Source organism: Podarcis filfolensis (genome assembly GCF_964270895.1).
Source record: "Podarcis filfolensis genome assembly, chromosome: 8".
Classification (NCBI taxonomy): Eukaryota; Metazoa; Chordata; class Lepidosauria; order Squamata; family Lacertidae; genus Podarcis; species Podarcis filfolensis.
This window is the reverse complement of record NC_139611.1, coordinates 87,206,965-87,227,757: the sequence shown is the minus strand read 5'-3', so window position 1 is coordinate 87,227,757 and position 20,793 is coordinate 87,206,965. Positions and strand designations below refer to the sequence as shown.

General features: G+C 47.6%; 3 protein-coding genes across 5 annotated transcripts in view; 1 reads left to right on the top strand and 2 right to left on the bottom strand.

Moving 5' to 3' along the window:
* ACP7 (acid phosphatase 7, tartrate resistant (putative)) overlaps positions 1 to 2,691 on the bottom strand; it is a 31,927-nt gene extending 29,236 nt beyond the window's left edge. Inside the window, exon 1 of one of the 3 annotated variants that reach the window (XM_083627571.1) lies at positions 2,584 to 2,691. The gene's annotated coding sequence lies outside the window, so the exon portion shown is untranslated. Of the gene's footprint in view, positions 1 to 2,503 lie in introns of all 3 variants that reach the window. The other 2 variants (XM_083627572.1, XM_083627570.1) reach the window with 2 other exon arrangements.
* Positions 2,692 to 7,256: 4,565 nt separating this feature from the next.
* FBXO27 (F-box protein 27) lies at positions 7,257 to 14,032 on the top strand. The gene is made up of 5 exons (XM_083627819.1): positions 7,257 to 8,136; positions 9,508 to 9,619; positions 9,881 to 9,976; positions 10,445 to 10,580; positions 13,656 to 14,032. The coding sequence occupies exons 1-5, from the start codon at positions 7,812 to 7,814 to the stop codon at positions 13,890 to 13,892; spliced, it is 906 nt and encodes a 301-aa protein (XP_083483945.1). The 5' UTR covers positions 7,257 to 7,811; the 3' UTR covers positions 13,893 to 14,032.
* Positions 14,033 to 17,815: 3,783 nt separating this feature from the next.
* LOC310768511 (mitochondrial ornithine transporter 1-like) lies at positions 17,816 to 19,256 on the bottom strand. The gene has a single exon (XM_083626643.1). The coding sequence runs from the start codon at positions 19,009 to 19,011 to the stop codon at positions 18,109 to 18,111; it is 903 nt and encodes a 300-aa protein (XP_083482769.1). The 5' UTR covers positions 19,012 to 19,256; the 3' UTR covers positions 17,816 to 18,108.
* Positions 19,257 to 20,793: the final 1,537 nt, after the last annotated feature.

Here is a 20,793-nt window from a genome sequence, read left to right as displayed (position 1 = left end):
TGCGCTGGCTGTTCACCAGAAGGCTGCTGGTTCGAACTCACCCAGGGACAGCTGCAGGCAGGATCCCTGCACTGCAGGGGGTTGGACTGGATGACCCTCAGGGGTCCCTTACAACTCTACAATTCTACGAAATCTGCCTGCCCAACCCAAACAGAAAACCATTTGAAGGCTCTCTGCCATGGAATTACCGTATTTTTCGCTCTATAAGACGCACCAGACCACAAGACGCACCTAGTTTTTGGAGGAGGAAAACAAGAAGAAAAATATTCTGAATCCCAGAAGCCAGAACAGCAAGAGGGATCGCTGTGCAGTGAAAGCAGCAATCCCTCTTGCTGTTCTGGCTTCTGGGATAGCTGCGCAGCCTGCATCTGCTCCATAAGACGCACACACATTTCCCCTTACTTTTTAGGAGGGAAAAAGTGAGTCTTATAGAGCAAAAAAGACGGTAATTCTCCCGTGGCATCTCAGCAACAGGTATAATGTGAACCGCTGCTCCTGAGGCAGGAACGCAACAGAAACGCCCAGTTTGAGAGGAGGGTGCCCATTATGTCTCTGTATGTATCAGGGATCTGAGACGATCGGTCAGTGCACACCGAAACACTGACTCATAAAGATAGCACAGGGCGGGGTTGTCGGTTATTAAGGGAGAGTCCAAATTTAAATTAGGGGGAAATCCAACAATTGGGAAAAGCCAGTCTAGGCTGAGGGTGCCATTAAAGTGAATGCAGCGCCTAGAAAATGTTTACCAACCAGATAATGACTGGGAGGAGACCATGTGACCCATTTCCTGTAAGTAAGATCATCACAGAATGCCTTCCTGGTCTCTCCTTGTTATCTCTCCAGCTGTGGGGTTTTTTAATTACTATTTAAGCTCTTTGGGGCAGGGACCTCTTCTAAGAGTCACATGTTCTCTGAAAGGCTATGTTAAGGTTAATGTTGGTCCCTGGTTCCAGTTTGTGAACATTTTATTTGTTTTATAGAGGGAGAATTAAACGATAAAATTACCAATAAAAACAGTTTAAAAGAACTAGTAATTAGACCTTTTCAAAAAAAAATTAAAACCCACGAGAAACTAAAACCAGATTAAAACACATACCTACATTCTACATATCTCGCCTGAACAAAAATGTTTTTAGCAAGTGGTAAATAGGCAAGGAGTTGCAAGTTCTGAGTTGCCACCACAATGGAAGAACAGGTATGATGTGTCTAAACCCCAAATTAATTGCCCTCACCGCATCTTATTCCCTTATTGGATGCAGATTTGAAGGAACAGACTGTGTAAGGAATTTACTTATCCCTGCACCCCAAGATAGGAAACACACACACACAATTAGGAGACTGCCACTTTCCAGGGACAGCTTTCTCTCTGGTCAAAAGCTCAAAAGGCAAGGTGCAATACACTGACTAAGGAAAAAGGAACTGAGGATTCAATTTTACACCCTCAAAAAGAGGATATGAGCCACCCCAGATAATATCCCCAGACCCCAACAAGATGTCCTGGCATTGTTCTGGCCCCAGTTACACATTGGGGCACAAGACACTCTCAAGTGTGCTGCCTTCCTCCAACCACAAGGAAGAAACTGGGGTGTGTGCACCCCAAAATAGACTTGGGTCATTGTGTATCTTAAAGGTAAAGGTAAAGGGACCCCTGACCATTAGGTCCAGTCGTGGCCGACTCTGGGGTTGCGGCGCTCATCTCGCTTTACTGGCCGAGGGAGCCGGCGTACAGCTTCCAGATCATGTGGCCAGCATGACTAAGCCGCTTCTGGCGAACCAGAGCAGCGCACGGAAATGCCGTTTACCTTCCCGCCAGAGCGGTACCTATTTATCTACTTGCCCTTTGACGTGCTTTCGAACTGCTAGGTGGGCAGGAGCTGGGACCGAGCAATGGGAGCTCACCCAGTTGTGGGGATTCGAACCAGCGACCTTCTGATCAGCAAGTCCCTTCTGTGTATCTTACATTAGCGCAATTGGGGAACTAAGCTCGCCAACCGAACAAACACACACGCCATGAGTTGCCCTAGCATCTTTGGGCAAAATGCCGGGTATACCAAATCGGACCACTGGCCCATCTGGCTCAGGCGTGTCTACAGCGGCCTTCCCCAACCTGGTGCCCCCTGGACGTTTTAGCGCACAACTCCCATCCGCCCCAGACTGCTCTACACTGACTGGCAGCAGCAGTCCAGCATCTCAGATAGAAGGCTTTTAGAAGACATCTGAAGGCAGCCCTGTTTAGGGAAGCTTTTAATGTTTAATAGGTTACTGTGTTTTGATATTCTGTTGGAAGCCGCCCAGAGTGGCTGGGGAAACCCAGCCAGATGGGCAAGGTATCAATATATTATTATTATTATTATTATTATTATTATTATTAGGCGACCCCATACGAAAGCCCCGAAGCCCACAGTATCCCGGGGTTAGCATGCTAAATCTGGGAGCATACGGAACAGAAGACATGGGATCTCCCCCAACCCCACCTTCCCCAGGCAGCCTTGAGCCCCGGCACCTCTCCTTTCTGGAAATCAAGCCGCAAATCCGGACGGGGTGGCGTTCCTGAGCGTGTGCAGAGCGCCTCCCAGCACTGACCTGTGCCCGACGCCCCTGCGCGCTGGAGGAGAGCAAAGGGGAGCAGCAGGTCCCTCCGATCGCAAGGAAGCCCGGGGCTGATCTCCTCCTGCTCTCTGGACTCTGGGAAGAGATCCTCCCACCCTGAAGGGATCGCGTCGCTCGGCGCCTCCCTCCGCGCACCGGATTTCCTGGTTCTTTTCGCAGCCTTTGGCGCTCTCCATTGAGGGGGAGCCGAGAGCCAGAGGAGCTGGAAGGGATCAATTTACAATTTACAATTTATTTATTTACGGCTATTAGCCCATAAAATATATACAAACATAAAAACACAGGGACATAAAAACAGATATATCCGACAACAGAAGGTGAACACCACGATGCAAGGGTGGGTCATTGAGCAGAGCCAAGTGACAGCTTGGGGCCAGGAGAGCTCCAAGGGACGGATCACAGAAAAGGAAAACTGAAGACGACCTCCGACATGCACTCTCAACGTAACAGTCCAATTAGTTTTGATGTTGTTGTTGTTTTTTGGTGGTTTTTGAGTGTGAGATAACCGCATTCAGAAATCTCGCCACCTGCAGAGTTACAGAAGGCTCTGTATCCTGCAAAAGCAGTGCGGCGTGTGACTCAACAGGCCTGCCAACCAAGCGCAGTAGAGCAGGACCCAGGAATTTAGCCCTGGCTATGCTATGTAGGGGACAGTTGAACATTATATGTGAAAGAGATTCAACAGTTTCCCCGTCACACACGCATAGCGGAGACACCAAACCCTTGGAAAATCTGTGGTTCAGCAGGTTCAATGGAAAGACATTGAACCTTGCACGAATAAATGCACATCGGTGTGGTACTGATGAAAGAGATGACATGTATGATGGAAGGGCTGGAAGGGATCTCCCACGGTCATCTAGTCCAACCCCCCTGCGATGCAGGAGGAGGAGCACGGCTGGCCCGGCCCGCGAGTGCCTGCGATTGGGCAGCACCGGACCCCGTCTCCCCCCCCCCCGCCCCAAAAATGGAAGATGACAGCAGCTGCGGCCGCTGGGTCTCGCTTGGCATCTTTTGGGGAGGCAGAGGAAAGAAAGGGCGGCTTCTTTGCGCAGCGCCCGGGAAATCCCGGACACGTCCTCTTTTGGGGGGCTAGTGCCGGATTTACGTGCAAGCTAAGCAAGCTCTAGCTTAGGTCTCCACTCTCTTGGGGGCCCCCCAAAACAATTAAAGAAAAAAAACCTGGATGTACATTTCCAAAATATAAGATATAAAAATAAAAACTACATACAGCAACAATGTTTTGTGTTGTGTGTGGGCCTATTACGTCCACAAATTGTGTTGTTGTGTTGAGTCGTGTCTGCCTCTTCGTGACCCCCTGGACCAGAGCACGCCAGGCACTCCTGTCTTCCACTGCCTCCTGCAGTTTGGTGCGCACCGACCCCTCTTGCTCTCCAGGCTTCAGGAGAGCCCCAGCGCCAGCCCCACAAGGTCGGGGGACAGTGGGGAGGCGGAACGCCGCCATCCCGCTGTTTCCCGATGTGGTTTGGAGGCTGACGGCGGGGAGACGCGTGCTTTTCCCCGCTGCCTGCCCCGCAAGCTCCGGGGACAGTGGGGAGGCGCAGCGCGTCCCCCGGCTGCCCGCTGTCCCCGGACCTGTTCTGCAGGCGGGCGGCGGGGAGAAGAGCGCTTCTCCCCGCTGCCTGCCCCGCAAGCTCCGGGGACAGCTGGGAGTCACAGTGCGTCTCCCGGCTGCCGGCCCCACAAGCGCCTGGGGGGGAAATAATTTTTTTTTTGTTTCCCCCCAAAAAAACTTGGTGCGTCCTATGGGCCGGTGCGTCCTATGGGGTGAAAAATACGGTATTTGGGGAAGCTGCCCCTGGGGAATATCGGCTTGCCTGCATTGTGCTTTATGCACCCCTCCCCCAAGTCGCTGCCCTATGAGGTGAGGGGGCAGTGCCTCAGATGCTCTCTCCCTTCAGGCACTTAGTTTTCAAAAACGAAGAGGCGACTTGAATAGGGGGGGGGGGGGGAAATAGAATGGCAGAGTTGAAAGGGACCCCGACGCTCATCTAGTCTGACCCCCTGCAGTGCAGGAAGCATAGCCAAGGCCTTCAATACCGGTCATGTGCTGGAAGAAGAGGGTGTGCAGGAGAGGAGTCCCAGGTTGTGGCTACTCTCTGTCCATCTGCACATGTTCAGAGACACTCATTTCTAAGCACAAGAGTTCTCCCAGCGCTGGCAGCCTAGAAGAGGTTTCCAGAGGTCTGTATCGGGACACCTTCGTTGCATACAGAAGACGCCCAAGCCAAGCTAAAAGCATCTGGGCGCGAGTGAGCAGGGTATCTGCCTGGGCTCCAGAGGAGCTGCTGCTGGTCTGAGCGTGCTGCATTGGGCTAAGGAAGAAACAGGCCGAGGCACTATAAAGCACCACACTATATGCACCCCCAAGGCTTGGTTGAAGAGGCACGTTTTCATCTGGAGCCTAAAGGAATGTAATGAAGGCGTCAGGCAAACCTCCCCAGGGAGAGCGTTTCAAAGACAGGGAGCCACTGCAGAGAAGGCCCTGTTCTTGTGTTGCCACCCTCCGAGGGCGACAGATGATGATCTTGGGGTCTGGAAAGAAGCGATCCTTGAGGAATTGGGAGTCCTTTAAGGCTTTAGAGGTCAAAAACAGCATTTTGAATTGGGCCGGGAAACTAACTGGCTTGATTAAGACCATGGGTAGGCAAACTAAGGCCCGGGGGCCGGATCCAGCCCAATCGCCTTTTAAATCTGGCCCGTGGATAGTCCGGGAATTAGCATGTGTTTACATGAGTAGAATGTGTCTTTTTATTTAAAATGCATCTCTGGGTTATATGCCTGTTGTCTTTGTCCATGGAGTTTTCTTGGCAAGGATACTGGAGTGGCTTGCCGGTTCCTCCTCCAGGTGGATCACGTTTGGTCAAAACTCTCCACTATGACCTGTTCATCTTGTGTGCCCTGCTCGGCGTAGTTCATAGCTTCTCTGAGTTCTTCAAGCCCCTTCGCCACGGCAAGGCAGTGATCCATGAAGGGGATCAACGAAGATCATGGCCACTGGTCCCATCACCTCCTGGCAAATAGAAGGGGAAGAAATGGAGGCAGTGAGAGATTTTACTTTCTTGGGCTCCATGATCACTGCAGATGGTGACAGCAGCCACGAAATTAAAAGACGCCTGCTTCTTGGGAGAAGGGCAATGACAGGCCTAGACAGCATCTTGAGAAGTAGAGACGTCACCTTGCCAACAAAGGTCCGTATAGTTAAAGCCATGGTTTTCCCAGTAGTGATGTATGGAAGTGAGAGCTGGACCATAAAGAAGGCTGATCGCCGAAGAATTGATGCTTTTGAATTATGGTGCTGGAGAAGACTCTTGAGAGTCCCATGGACTGCAAGAAGATCAAATGCATCCATTCTTAATGAAATCAGCCCTGAGTGCTCACTGGAAGGACAGATCGTGAAGCTGAGGCTCCAGTACTTTGGCCACCTCATGAGAAGAGAAGACTCCCTGGAGAAGACACTGATGCTGGGAAAGATGGAGGGCACAAGGAGAAGGGGGCGACAGAGGATGAGATGGTTGGATAGTGTTTTCGAGGTTACCAGCATGAGTTTGACTAAACTGCGGGAGGTAGTGGAGGACAGAGGTGCCTGGCGTGCTCTGGTCCATGGGGTCACGAAGAGTCGGACACGACTAAACGACTAAACAACAACAACAATCTCTGGGTTATTAGTGGGGCATGGGAATTCATTCATCCCCCCCCAAAAAAATATAGTCCGGCCCCCCACATGGTCTGAGGGACAGTGGACCGGCTGCCTGCTGAAAACGTTTGCTGACCACTGATTAAGACTATGCTTTTTCCGTTTTAGGGTCCCAGTTTACACAGACACAAGCTGCCACCTGGGTTATCCCTCAGTTACCAGGTCTTTCAGACAACATATGTATGGTGTATATATCCTGGAAGTCAAACAAACTGGACAAACTGGAACGTGTCCAGAGGAGGGCAACCAAAATGGTCAAAGGCCTGGAAACGATGCCTTATGAGGAACGGCTAAGGGAGCTGGGCATGTTTAGCCTGGAGAAGAGGAGGTTAAGGGGTGATATGATAGCCATGTTCAAATATATAAAAGGATGTCACATAGAGGAGGGAGAAATGTTGTTTTCTGCTGCTCCAGAGAAGCGGACACGGAGCAATGGATCCAAACTACAAGAAAGAAGATTCCACCTAAACATTAGGAAGAACTTCCTGACAGTAAGAGCTGTTTGACAGTGGAATTTGCTGCCAAGGAGTGTGGTGGAGTCTCCTTCTTTGGAGGTCTTTAAGCAGAGGCTTGACAACCATATGTCAGGAGTGCTCTGATGGTGTTTCCTGCTTGGCAGGGGGTTGGACTCGATGGCCCTTGTGGTCTCTTCCAACTCTATGATTCTATGATTCTAAGATTCTAAGTCACCCTGTAAGGTAGACTGAACTGGGACCTATTGCTGCGCAACTCAATACGCTTAACAGACCTTTTCCTTTTTTGAAATAAAAAAGCGACTAAACAACAACACTGCCTTGTTTTAATGCTCTCTTTGGCTTGGAGCGAATGGTTATTTTAATGGGTGCGGGCGGCTTCCAAAGTTTGCATTCTGCGCGTGGCGCAGGAGGAAGCTTCACCTGTTGAATTCCTGCCTGCCCTTCCAAGGCCCGTGATCGGAAATGACGGGCGCGGCGAACGCCAATCAACCTCCCTTTCGCCAATCCCCGCCAGTTTTGCTCTTGCGCTGGAAGGACCGCCCCTTTCTCTTCCCCGGCAGCTGATTGGCTAATCCTGTCTACACGGGAACCGGGTCCGGCCGGCTTCGCTTCCTTTCCCCTGCTCTTCCTCCAGGCGCGGTTTGTTTTTGCGGAAGGAGTGGTCCCTGGGCGCGCAGAAGGGAGAGGGCTGCCTGCTCCTCTGGGTGCAAAGAACCAGGTTGATGCCTGCGCTGGGAAAGGTAGAGAAACCTGGTTTCTGCAAGGAAACAAACAAGCAGGCATCACTTTGCTTCTGGGCGGGTGGGAGAACCAAGCTTGAATTTGTTTTCTGTACTCCAGTTCACTCTTAATTATCGCAGCAAGAAAGCAGCCTCAGGTTTTTTTTCCTTTCCAGGGTAGCGCTACTCCCGGAGGATGGGGGAGAATGACAGGCCTCCGTCCCAAGGCATTTTAGTTTAAAACGTCTTCAACTTTTATTTCCGAAACTTGACGGCAGTGGGAGACCAGACATGGGACTTGTAAAAAGCAAGAGCGCTTCCGCAGACGGAATGGAAATCCAGTGCCTGGTGGATTTGAACCCGTTGCCCGAGGAACTGCTGGAGCTGATCCTGAGCTGGGTGCCTGCCCGGACACTGGTGACCCGCTGCCGCCTGGTGTGCTGCAGGTGGAGGGACCTAATTGACAGGCCCACAGTTTGGAAACTTCAGTGGGAGAGGGACCCGCGCATGCACGATGCCGTTGAAGCTGCCCAACGATGCCCCCGAATGGACTGCCGCCGAGTCGGGGTCCTGCGGCCCTTTGGGAAGAACCTGATCAAGAATCCCTGTGGGACAGGTGAGGGAGCTGATGGGTCAAGCAGGTGGGTCCCAGGGAGTCTAAAGTCCAGAACTTATCCCTTCCAATGCTTGCACTCTAATCAGAGACACTGTTGGGATTGTGGTGTGAGGAAACGTACTCTGCACATTCCCAGAGGCAATTCTCAACGCTTTCCAAAGCAGGAGCTAAAAACAGCTATTAGCCACGATGTCCACATCTTGTCCTCCCCAGGCAGAAACATTATGGCTCTGAGTACTGGTGGTGCATTGTACTCATGGATGCTGGATTAGATGGGCCTTGGGCCTGATCCAGCGGCCAGGCTCTTTAATAATAATAATAATAATAATAATAATAATAATAATAATAATAAAAAATTTTATTTATATCCCGCCCTCCCCAGCCAAAGCTGGGCTCAGTGTAGCTAACAACAATAAAATAATACAACTTTCTAAAATCATTTCATTAAAATTATTTCAACTCAAATTGATGGCAACCATTAGGCTAAAGTTCTGTGAAGATTGCCAAAGGAGGGAGTCAGGCTGTGCCCTGACCAAAGTCCTGGTGGAACAGCTCTGTCTTGCAGGCCCTGCGGAAAGATGTCAAGTCCCGCAGGGCCCTAGTCTCTTGTGACAGAGCGTTCCACCAGATTGGAGCCACAGCCGAAAAAGCCCTGGCTCTAGTTGAGGCCAGCCTAACCTCTCTGTGGCCTGGGATCTCCAAGATGTTTTTGTTTGAAGACCGTAAGGTCCTCCGTGGGACATACCAGGAGAGGCGGTCCCGTAGGTACGAGGGTCCTAGGCCGTATAGGGCTTTAAAGGTTAAAACCAGCACCTTAAACCTGATCCTGTACCCCACCGGGAGCCAGTGCAGCTGGTATAGCACCGGGTGAATGTGATCTTGCAGCGAGGACCCCCTAAGGAGTCTCGCCACGGCATTCTGCACCCGCTGGAGTTTCTGGGTCAGTCTCAAGGGCAGCCCCACGTAGAGCGAGTTACAATAATCCAGTCTGCATTCCTATGACGCCCATTCCTACATTCCTATGTCAACTTGGGGCTCATTCACATTCACTTTTTACTCCAAGCTTTCTAGGCACAATTCTGCGTTTCCCCGGTTTGTTTCCAAGCCGTTCTGTTTGTTTGTTTTGCACTACTACCATCCCCAGGAAGGTCCGCTCTTTAATGCTGAATCGGAACAAACAGCGATTCAGGTCTTCCACGGATTGCCAAGAGTGTTTCTTTGTGGGGAAAGCAGCAGGGGGAAGGAAACAAAAACGGACAGCATCCAGGAAAGAATGGACCTAGAAAGTGCGGAGGAAATTAGTGTAGATGAGCCCTCGCACTTTGCATGTGAAAACGACATCTCCACTGATATCCATTATTGTGCCCACAGAACAGTTTCAACACTGGGTGATCCAGCATGGAGGGAATGGGTGGAGAGTGGAAGAGAACAGACAGCATGTGGAAGGCGCGGAGGCCCAGACTTGCTTTGCCTCATCATACGTGTGAGTCAATGTGGGAGACGTCACAATCCCAATTTTTTTGGCAGCTCCATTTCCCTGTGGCCTGGGACATCCTTTTTAACTGCAGCTGGCGGCCCAGTTTCCCCTCTCTGAGTTGCCACTTTTGCTTGCCTATTTCCTTACAGGTCACAAACTCTTAGCTGCTTTGTGTGTCTGTAATGATGCCGTTTTTCTGGAAGATGCAAGGAGCCCAAGGCGCTGTAAACATAGCAGTAATGTCTTTATTGTCCCCCATCCACCCAGGTGGTGTGTAAAATCGCAGCTGATTGATTTGCTGAAAGAAGGTTTTCCGGAGGAGCTCATGGATACCTGCCAACCTGATGTTATTATCTGTGATTGGTGAGCTCTACTCTTCTTTTGATCTCCTGAGAATTATCCTACATTATTATTATTATTATTATTATTATTATTATTATTATTATTATTATTATTTATTCCCCGTCCATCTGGCTGGGTTCCCCAGCCACTCTGGGCGGCTTCCAACCAAATATTAAAATACAGTAATACCTCAAACATTAAAAGCTTCCCTAAACAGGGCTGCCTTCAGATGTCTTCTAAACATTTGGTAGTTATTTTTCTCTTTGACATCTGATGGGAGGGCGTTACACAGGGCGGGCGCCACCACCGAGAAGGCCCTCTGCCTGGTTCCCTGTAACTTGGCTTCTCGCAGGGAGGGAACCACCAGAAGGCCCTCGGCGCTGGACCTCAGTGTCCGGGAAGAACGATGGGGTGGAGACGCTCCTTCAGATATGCTCCATTCCTTTCGCTGCCTTGGCTGTACCCCATCCTTTCCGCCATCCCTTTCAGGTGGGGTGCCCGGGAAGACTGCGGCTGCAGATACAAAATCCGTGTGGAACTCCTGGCAGCAGATTGGTCAGTAATTGCCGAATTCAACGCTAATCCGGATCCCATTCCGCAGTGGAACGATGCCCAGTATCAAAAGGTGTTCTTTGCTATCTCCAAGGCCTATTTTCGTTCCTTTTGGGATTAAAGATCGTAGGTGCCAAGAGGCTGCACAGGAATAGTACTGATCCAAATGCAGATGCAAAGCCAAAACCTGGGGGGTGGAGGCGGAGTTAATGGTGCACTAAAGTGGCATAGCAGCCTCATTTGTCAAAACAGCAAAAGTCTAAATACAAGTGTCAGGTAAGATTACTTTGGAGCTAATTATAATAAAGTCAGAGCATTCCGTTAAAACTGGGTGATCCAACGATTGCTCCTTAAAACAGACTTATTCTGAATTCTGGCTCCATTCATTGCCAGGTTTACCACTCTCCCCGAAGTGTGGCTGCTTTATAGGGCACAGGGAACAAACCCATGACCTTGGTGTTATTATCTTGTTATTTTAAATGGAAGCATTGAAGGGGACAGAACAGGCAAATTCACACCCCTTTCAGGAACGGAAGCCTCCACCATTGATTGCTTTGCAGCCTAGCATAGTCTGTTAAACGTTATAACCATCTGCAAGGCTATAAAACACCTTCGAGAGTGTCCACGTACCCTTAGTTTTAACACTAGCACTCAGATCGCTCGTACAGCGTGTACATGGATGCTGAACACACGTAAAATGGACGAGTAAATTACCGTATTTTTCGCTCTATGACTCACTTTTTCCCTCCTAAAAAGTAAGGGGAAATGTGTGTGCGTCTTATGGAGCGGATGCAGGCTGCGCAGCTATCCCAGAAGCCAGAACAGCAAGAGGTATCACTGCTTTCACTGCACAGCGATCCCGCTTGCTGTTCTGGCTTCTGGGATTCAGAATATTTTCCCCTTGTTTTCCTCCTCCAAAAACTAGGTGTGTCTCATGGTCTTGTGCATCTTATAGAGCGAAAAATACGGCACGTCAAAACATCAGGGTGATCACGTACTCCAAAGGTAGCCTTCTGTATCGCAAAGCACTCTTTTTTAAAAAAATATTTTTTTATTAACCGACCAATCACGTCAAATCAAACCAAATTACATAAATTCCAAATTACACAGCCGAATTTTAATTTTTTGTTGGGGGTACCCATATTTCAAGTTCCGAAGGGATCCAATCAACTTCTTGCTTCTTACTGCTGTTTTAATGTCCACAAATCTAACCTTATGATGTTCACAGTACTATCCAGTCCTTTCTTATTATTTTTCCACATCTCTTGTTGTTATTTTCATATATTTTTCCTTTCTCTTTGTGACCTCTGATAGTCTCCGCAAGCTGGTTAGAACAGTTTGTAATCCTGCGTGGATATTATTTTTTTTATCCAGTAGCCATATCCAGACGTTTTCCATGTAACGTCACTTCCATACATCAAAACAGTCTTAGTGTCATTAATCTTCACCAATCTGCCTCCTTTCTCAAAACCTCTGAGGAGATTCACTAGGAATGCAGTCTGAAAACAAATCTGTTCTTCCTCCCGGCTATAAATCCTTTGGCAAGATGGCGACTCCGAATTAATTGCTGCGCCATTCCCAAAAGCTCTTATTGCTTCTCGGTCTCCATAAAGCATACTTTTGGTTAAAGTTTATCTCCACACAGACCTTAATCATCCTGCTTGGGTCAGTTCAACCGATGGTTCTAATGAGGAGGGGTTCTTGTAAATCACATAGAAGGAAAGTAAAAAAGGTTCCCCCCCCCCATTCAGCCCTGTTGTCAACATACCCCGCCTTTGGTGTATCTTCATCGTAAAATATTCCTGTTTCTCCAACCCGTCGTCTTCTTTCGCAGAGGTCACCTAAATTAGCAGACTTCACTCCCCTTCTTCACTTGAAATATGTGCATTTGCTTCTTTTGTAATTAATTATTCCAAATTGCTGCAACTAGTGCGCGATCAGAGACAGCGTCCAGGAGAGCCGAGGTCCACACGGGGGCATTCTGCCTAGGACCCTCACCCCCTTCTTTCGAATTAGGGGGTGATTTATGGGCACAGCAGGCAAGGGCAGTGTTCCCCATTTCCTTGGGGCAACTACTCCCATAACAGCCTCTTAATTACCCCATGTGGGTCGGAGAGATGGTATTGTCGGCCATCTTCCAATGCGCCCCCTAGTTTTTTTTTTTAATAAGATATTTATTAAAGTTTTAAAGGTTTATATAGAATAGAAAAAACAAAAAACAGAAACAGCAAAAATACATACAAAACACATACAACAAGTATAATTTCAATCCCTTATATTCATAAAACTTACTTTCCCGACGTCCTCATACCTCCCCTTTCTGTATTCAAATCTCTAATTAATTCAATTCAGCAAATCCTTCCCCTAATTTCTATATAATTTTTGACCTTTCTTTTCTTGATTACATAATCATTACAGCTAAAAACCACTTAATTTCTGAATCAACATCGTTCTAACATTCAATAATTTTACAATGTTTCCTAAGATAGTCCTTAAATTTCTTCCAATCTTCTTCCGCCGTCTCTTTTCCCTGGTCTCGGATTCTGCCAGTCATTTCTGACAGTCCCATATAATCTATAACCTTCATCTGCCATTCTTCCACGGTGGGTAGATCTTCTGTCTTCCAATACTTTGCGATGAGTATTCTTGCTGCTGTTGTAGCATACATAAAAAATGTTCTGTCCTTCTTTGGCACCAATTGGCCGACCATGCCCAGGAGAAAGGCCTCTAATGAAATGAAAAAGGTATTTAAATATACCTTTTTGAAGAAACCAATGCGCCCCCTAGTGGCCCCCTCGTATCGCAAAGCACTCTTATCTGCAAAGACACCAACAATAGTTTTTACTATTTAATCCTGCTCTTGCAAAACTCTTTGAAATCCAAGGCTTCATCCAAACTACCTGTTAAACAGTCCAGGCACTGGTGTGACCTTGCATGTATTGCCATGAACAAAATCTCTTTAACAGAGGAAGACCGGCTGTACGGAGAGCAACGTCGGCCAACGTTGCCTCGGGAGGAAGCGCTGCAAGGCTTTAATTAAAGCAAAAAAAATGCAGGACACGAGAAACCCGTGGCAAGCTTTCTAAGGTGTTGCTGTTTCCCAAAGGTTCTCCTCCTTGACTTTTTGCTCCTCCTTCTGCCTCTGTAGGTGTCCCACGTGTTCAGGAGTTACGGCCCCGGCGTTCGCTACATCCAGCTCTGGCACAAAGGGGCGGACACACAATTCTGGGCAGGGCATTACGGGGCTCGCATCACAAACTCTACGGTGCTGGTAAAACTCTCGCCAGAGCCCCTGCGGTCTCCCACCAGGGTGTTTTTCTCACTGCCGCCAAAACATATTCCACGCAGATCACGTTCTTCCAGGTGGAGAAAAATCCTGAAGTGATGAGAGGACGTCGTTGATGGCTTGCAAGGAGGAGTTTTGAGACATAGGAACCTAAACATTTTAAATATATATATATATCCAATTAAAGAAACCCCTTGGGTTCCCTTTACTGTGAAATTAAATAATCTTTGTTTAACTAATGTTCTGGGGTTTTTTTTGCACTCTGAAAATAAGTTCACAAGAGACCTTGAGAAAAGGCTGTTTTAAAAAATATTTTATATTCTATTTTTTTGTTTTCTATTCTTTCTTCAATTTACTATAATAATCTCACTCAGTCACTAAATAAATAAATATTTAAAAGATTTGGCTGGTTCCTTGAAACACTGTGAATATTCTGCTTGCAGCAACCAGCATCTTCCTGGTTCTTGGCCCAACCGCTCTCTCTCTTAAGACAACCATGCTGGTCTTAAAATATTAAAACGTTTGTTCTTTGGGCACCCAGCCAAGCAGATCACTAATGGAAGAAAAATGGAAATTGCCCGTTGACTGCAAACTTCTGTAGGAAGAGGTGGCTGGAGTACACTGCACATGGGGTATCTTCTCCCCCACCAGACCAGATGGACCTTTCAAAGTCTTCTGCCTCCAGTTCTGGGGCAGGATCCACCCAAGATCTAACTAGGGACCATGCCTGAGACAAAAAAGGCCAGGGTGACTATACCCAATAACACAAAAAAATTACAGTAAACCACAACAGACAACCAGGACAACCAAAATCCATGAATCCACACTCTGTAAGACATGAGAGAATGCAGAGGGGAGGAAAGAAGATGGCGAACGTCCTTGGCTAGGGGTTGCCATATTTCAAAGAGCAGAAAATTAGGACACACTTGCCAACTTCTAGTTTTAACTGTGGGTCGCTATGACGAGGCTGCTCATGAAAAAGAGGACGTGCCTTGGAAACACAGGACAATATGGCAACCGTACGGCCACCAGCCCACAGAAATTCCTTGTCAGGAGTGCATGCAGGAGCCAGGTCCTGTGGCCAGTAGGACTTTGCAGGACAGGGACCTTCCTAAGTTTGTTTCGGAGAGGCAAGACGCGGCCGCACAGGTGAGGCCGATTGGTAACTTGCTGCACCTGGTGGCAAGAGCCGGGAAGGGATTTAAGGTCAGCATTTCCCTTTGGCTCTTTGCCACAGCAACAGATTTCCTGCCTTGCTGCATTTGGCTCCTTGACTCCCTGCTTCTTGATCCTCGGACCCTTGACTTTGTGACTCCTTCCTTCTTGATCCTCGGACCCTTGACTTCGTGACTCCTTCCTTCCTGATCCTCGGACCCTTGACTTTGTGACTCCTTCCTTCTTGATCCTCGGACCCTTGACTTCGTGACTCCTTGCTTCCTGACCCTCGGACCCTTGACTTTGTGACTCCTTGCTTCTTGTCCCCGGACCCTTGACTTTGTGACTCCTTGCTTCTTGATCCTCGGACCCTTGACTTCATGACTCCCGGCTCTCTGACCCTCAGACCACTGGCTTCCTGACTCCTGGCTTCTGGACCCCCCATTCCTGCTCCCACCCCGCCATCTTGCCCCCGGTCCCAACGTCCTCAGCCAAGACTTTGACTGCCCGTAAACCGGACCATGACATTCCTCCTAATTTCCACTTTTGCCAGAGTGGACCAGAGGACGTTCATTGAACAGGATGTGGCAGAGAGCAAGATCCCCTAAGGATGGGGTGGGATTCCTCAGTTTCAAAATAAAATATGAACAACCCTAGGGGGTGAAATGGAGGAAGGAGATGGGTTAAAGATATTGGATATAATATTCAGTTAGAATCCTGGAAAAGGTTGTGGAAGGGAGGTATTAATTTTGCTGCAGGCAGTGCACTTAAAGAAAATGCTATGAAAATGATGCACAGATGGTACCTAACACCAGCTAAACTTGCTAAAATGTGCAAGACCAATGAGTGCTGAAAATGAAAGGAAAGGGAAGGTATCTTCTACCACATGTGGTGGACTTGTAAAGAGGTAAAGGCTTTCTAGGAAATGGTATATAATAAGTTAAAGAAAATGTTTAAAAATACTTTTGTTAAAAAACCAGAAGCCTTTTTATTGGGTATAGTGGGTGAAAAGATACCAAGGGAAGATAAAAGACTGTTTATGCAACAATGGCAAGAATTCTTTTAGCTCAAAAATGGAAACAAGAAGAAGTACCAACAAAAGAAGAGTGGCAGATGAAGATGTTGGACTTTGCAGAACTGGCGAAGCTGACGGGCAAAATCTGAAACCAGCATGATCAAGTATTCCAAAAGGACTGGAGTAAATTTATACGATATCTGACAGATTATCGTAAGCGATTAACATCACTAGCAGGGCTGTCCGATGACTTGTGATGAGAAGTTTTCTACCTTTCTATATTTATTTAAATTTTGAGCTATTTTGTAATGAGTGCAATTGGAATTGGAAAACGTACAAAATGCAATGATATAAAGGTTAATTTTGAAAGCCCTGAGGCGGGAGGGAAGGAAGTCGGTAAGCTCTAAAGCTGCATTTTAATATTTTGTTGGAAGCCGCCCAGAGTGGCTGGGGAAGCCCAGCTAGATGGGCAGGGTATAAATAATAAATTGTTATTAAATTATTATTATTACAGTATAAAGAGCCAGGGAGGTAAAGTGGATAATAATGATGTGAATGTATATTATTAAATGGAAAATAAATAAATAAAATTATATATACACACACATACACACCGTATTTTTCCCTGTATAAGACCAGGGGTTTTTTTTAACCAAAAAATTAGGTTTAAAATTGGGGCTCATCTTATACATGGGTAGTGCTGAGGGGTGTTTTCTTAATTTGGAGTCCCCAAAAATGGGGGGAGCGTCATACATGGGGGGCATCTTATACACTGAAAAATAAGGGGGGTGTATGTATATATATATGTGTGTGTGTATGTGTATGAATGAAATGGAGGAGGGAGAACCTTCTCATGAACAAATTCCTGAGGGAAAGAGTGTTTATACATGTTATTTGGCTGCAATCTTCTAGAAATCGTTGCCTTGGAAAGGTTCCCCTCCAGGCCTTGAGGACAGAGACAAAGGCAGCTCCGTAAAGGGAACCATTTTGAGCTTGGCTCCAGCAGGGGAGAAAAAGGCGCCTCAGCTGGAGGGTCTCTGCCACGTTGGCTCAAACCCCTGCCTGTTCTGAGGAGAAATGTCTAACCTCTCCACAGAAACAACCCTGGAACAAAAATTAAAATGATTACCATTAGTAGAAGTAGTATTATATTCTTCACCAGATCACCTCACCCCCTTCAGCTCCTTATTAGGTCTCTGAGGAAGGAAGGAACGGACACAGAAAATCCCAACGTTTTTGAGGGAATCGCTTTGCAACGCCCTCCAAACAGAGGGATGTTCAGAAAAGAAAAATGCACAACCTGATGCACCCAGTGCAGAGAGTAGGCTATGCCCGTCCGCAAAAACGAGGCCTAAATTAAAGTTTTTTTTTTTGTGAAAAATCAACACTCTGCAGTGGTTTCGTGACCCAAATGCACAGACCTAAACCCTTTTGCTGGAACGTGAGGCAGGAGGAGATCAAACATGGCAGATGGCCATCCAACTTCTGCTTAAAAACCTGCAGAGAAGGAGAGGCCACAACCTCCGAGGTCGTCCTCATCGACGTAGACACTATTGAAAATGTACTGTGGAGATAATGGGTTTAAGGCTGAATTGGATCATGCCCTCAGAGACATGTTCAGATACCTGGAGGTTCCAGAAGTGTTAAATATAGATTATATTCGTTATCCTTTTATTACAGCAAATACTGTGAACCTTAGGTCGCGGGAGGTGATGCACTTTAGAGGGGTTGAGATAATTGTGCAATGTTGCTTTAATGGGGGAGAGAGAATCCTTCAAAAGAAGGGTGGATTATCGTATTTTTCCAGAATTGCACACCTATAGCCAAAGGTACTTTAATAAAAGTCGGGGAAGAGTTAGAAGGATTTTTAATAATGGCATTTCATTCAGTCTAATGAATTGGCTAAGGAGCAGGAGCTTTTTAAATTGACCCTGGGGGAAATGCAAATCCTTCTGTTCAAGTATTATATTCTTCTTTGATTTGTGTTGTTATAGGGGGAAAAAAACCAACACATTTATTTAAAACATCAGATACTTTAAAAAATAAAACCAGAATCTTTAAAACTTGATTTTTTTTCTTTGTTCTTGCGGCAGCTCTCACGACCTGTAAAGGTTTCCAATGATTGTAAGTCTGCAATAAAAAATATTAGATATCAAACTGGTTCATCATCAGTTTCCGACTATACTCATAGGCAAGGAACAAGGCACCGTTGGCTGGGAAAGCTCGGATCATCGTAGGTTTCAGTCCTGAGTACAAGGCAAAGACACCTTCTTTCCGGAGCACGCTTGCAAACGTTACCATGAAGCCTGCCTGTTTTCCAGCAATGGAAAGGACCTGAATTCTAGTTTTGATGCAGTCAATGGGATATACAGCAATCCAGAGACACAGGCCACCGAAACCGCCGCTGACCATGAGCGCCACAGGGCCTAATTCCTCTTTTGGCCTTCCAAATGCAAAAAACGTCCGGCTCAGCTCATAGCCTCCAAAGAACAAAAAATAGCCTGGGATTTCGCGCAGCAAAGTGCTGGAGAAGCCACGGTAGAAACCAAGGGGACCTTCCTTCTTCAGGACCCCTTTCACTACCGACCAAACTGTACTGCGTCCGCGCATGACCCCCCCGGATAACTGCATTTCATGCATGGCCTGCAGGCGACACTTCACAAGTTCGGTGGGGCAGAGGACCAAGGTGGCAAAGGCCGAAGCAAAGGAGCCGGCGGCGGCGTTTTGAAGGTCGCTCAGCGTTGCTTTCTTGTCCAGCCCAACGATGCTCCTGACAAAGCTTTGGCAGAAGCCGTAGCACATGAAGAGCACGGCGTTTTCGGCAATGTTGGCGGCCAGAGCCGGGGTGGTGCCCTCATAGAAGCCTCGGAGCCCCACTTGCTTGTAAATCTTCACAAAACAGTCCACAAACCCTCGGTACATGGCAGGGAACGTCTGCATTTTCACCTTGGCGGTATCAAATGGCTGGCCAGTAATCACACGGGCAGTGCCTCCTGCAGCTCCTGCCGTCAGGTCAATGGCAGCTTGGATGACAGGGTTGGTTTTCATGTTTCCCGCTGGTTTTGTGGCGGCTCTAAATCACCAGGTTTGCTGCAGCCAACGAAGAGATGTGATGGATACCTCTCTCCAGCTCCAACTCGCCAGCGACTTGCCCGCATCGCCTGCCCTGGACCCCCTTCTTCTTATTTGCTGTTATTATTACCTTCCTCTACCACAATTACTATATTTCAGTCCTTCCTTTAGAGTACTTACAGTGGCTCACATAATAAACTATAAGCAATTGCAGTGGGTTCCCCCCCCCCCACAAATGCCCCATTGTGATGTTTGAGGCAGCTTTACTTGGTCAGAACAACTGCCGGCCGGTGGGGGAAAGTGGTGTCCACAGGCATATAAAGTACACAGCCTTAGAGAGATGCAGGCAGCACCCCAGCTTACATTTTGTTTAGTCGTTTAGTCATGTCCGCCTCTTTGTGACCCCCTGGACCAGAGCACGCCAGGCCCTCCTGTCTTCCACTGCCTCCCGCAGTTTGGTCAAACTCATGTTAGTAGCTTCGAGAACACTGTCCCACCATCTCGTCCTCTGTCGTCCCCTTCTCCTTGTGCCCTCCATCTTCCCCAAAATCAGGGTCTTTTCCAGGGAGTCTTCTCTTCTCATGAGGTGGCCAAAGTCTTGGAGCCTCAGCTTCAGGATCTGTCCTTCCAGTGAGCACTCAGGGCTAATTTCCTTAAGAATGGAGAGGTTTGATCTTCTTGCAGTCCATGGGACTCTCAAGAGTCTCCTCCAGCACCAGAATTCAAAGGCATCCATTCTTCGGCGATCAGCCTTCTTTATGGTCCAGCTCTCACTTCCATACATCACTACTAGGAAAACCAGAGCTTGAACTATATGAACTATACTATAGCTTACATTTACACATGTAAAAATTAAGCCACTTTTTCAGAGGAAAAGCATGCCTGCGTTAGCAGAGCCGGGTGCTTAATTCAGCAAGAAGGTCACAGCAAGGTGGTATCTGGTTTCGAAATCGCAATATATTACAAGCTAAGCATTGCGATATATGGATATGTCACAATGTCTAAAGTCAGGATGGAGCTATGTAGAGGCATTGGCTGTCTTCACAGTTTTCCCCGCATTGTGGTTTTTGCATATCATGATTCGCGATATATTGCCGGGCCACAAATTATGAATCCGATATCACGATATGAACTTCAAACCAGTTTTGGGCGATATATCGCCCAGCCCCTAATGTATGTCATGATTTTGCCAGGTCAAAAATTATGAAATCACTATGACAATATGGGCTTCAAACCATTGTTGGATGATATATTGATATATCGCCCAGCCCTAGACAGGGTGCCTGCTCTCTCTCTAGCTAGCACAAGGCTGAGTTTTCCTGCACAAACATTCCTGGGGGTGTAGGGCGGTATACAAATTTAATAAATAAAATGATGATTCTTGGCCCATTCTTAAAATAAGTAGGTTCTCCTAGCGGCCTCCATTTGTCACAGTTTTCACATCTCTTCTTATGTAAGCTGTCTTATCGAAGCACATACTACGATTACCTCCGCACAATCTGCAAGATAAGAAGAAAACCAGCTTTCCGCACAAGAAAACGCACTAAGCGATCGGGTTGCGATTGGGAGCGGGCCAAAATGGAACGGGTGGCAAGGGCCGTGGGAACTGAGTTTTTGTTCGCTGGAAAGGGTGCCACATGGATCTGCCACGAGGCAGGGAGCTATCCCGGGTGCTGCAGTGCTTCTTCCCACATTCAGGGACCAGAGCAAGGGTCCGCAGGGTTCCCAAAGGCGCCATCTTCACAACGGTTGCTGCAG

Bases quoted from the DNA above. Each gene is read 5' to 3' on its own strand.
- FBXO27 (XM_083627819.1), top strand. From the start codon at position 7,812: ATGGGACTTGTAAAAAGCAAGAGCGCTTCCGCAGACGGAATGGAAATC. The intron at 8,137-9,507 runs GTGAGGGAGCTG...TTGTGCCCACAG, and splicing joins CAAGAATCCCTGTGGGACAG to AACAGTTTCAACACTGGGTG. The intron at 9,977-10,444 runs GTGAGCTCTACT...CATCCCTTTCAG, and splicing joins GATGTTATTATCTGTGATTG to GTGGGGTGCCCGGGAAGACT.
- LOC310768511 (XM_083626643.1), bottom strand. From the start codon at position 19,011: ATGAAAACCAACCCTGTCATCCAAGCTGCCATTGACCTGACGGCAGGA.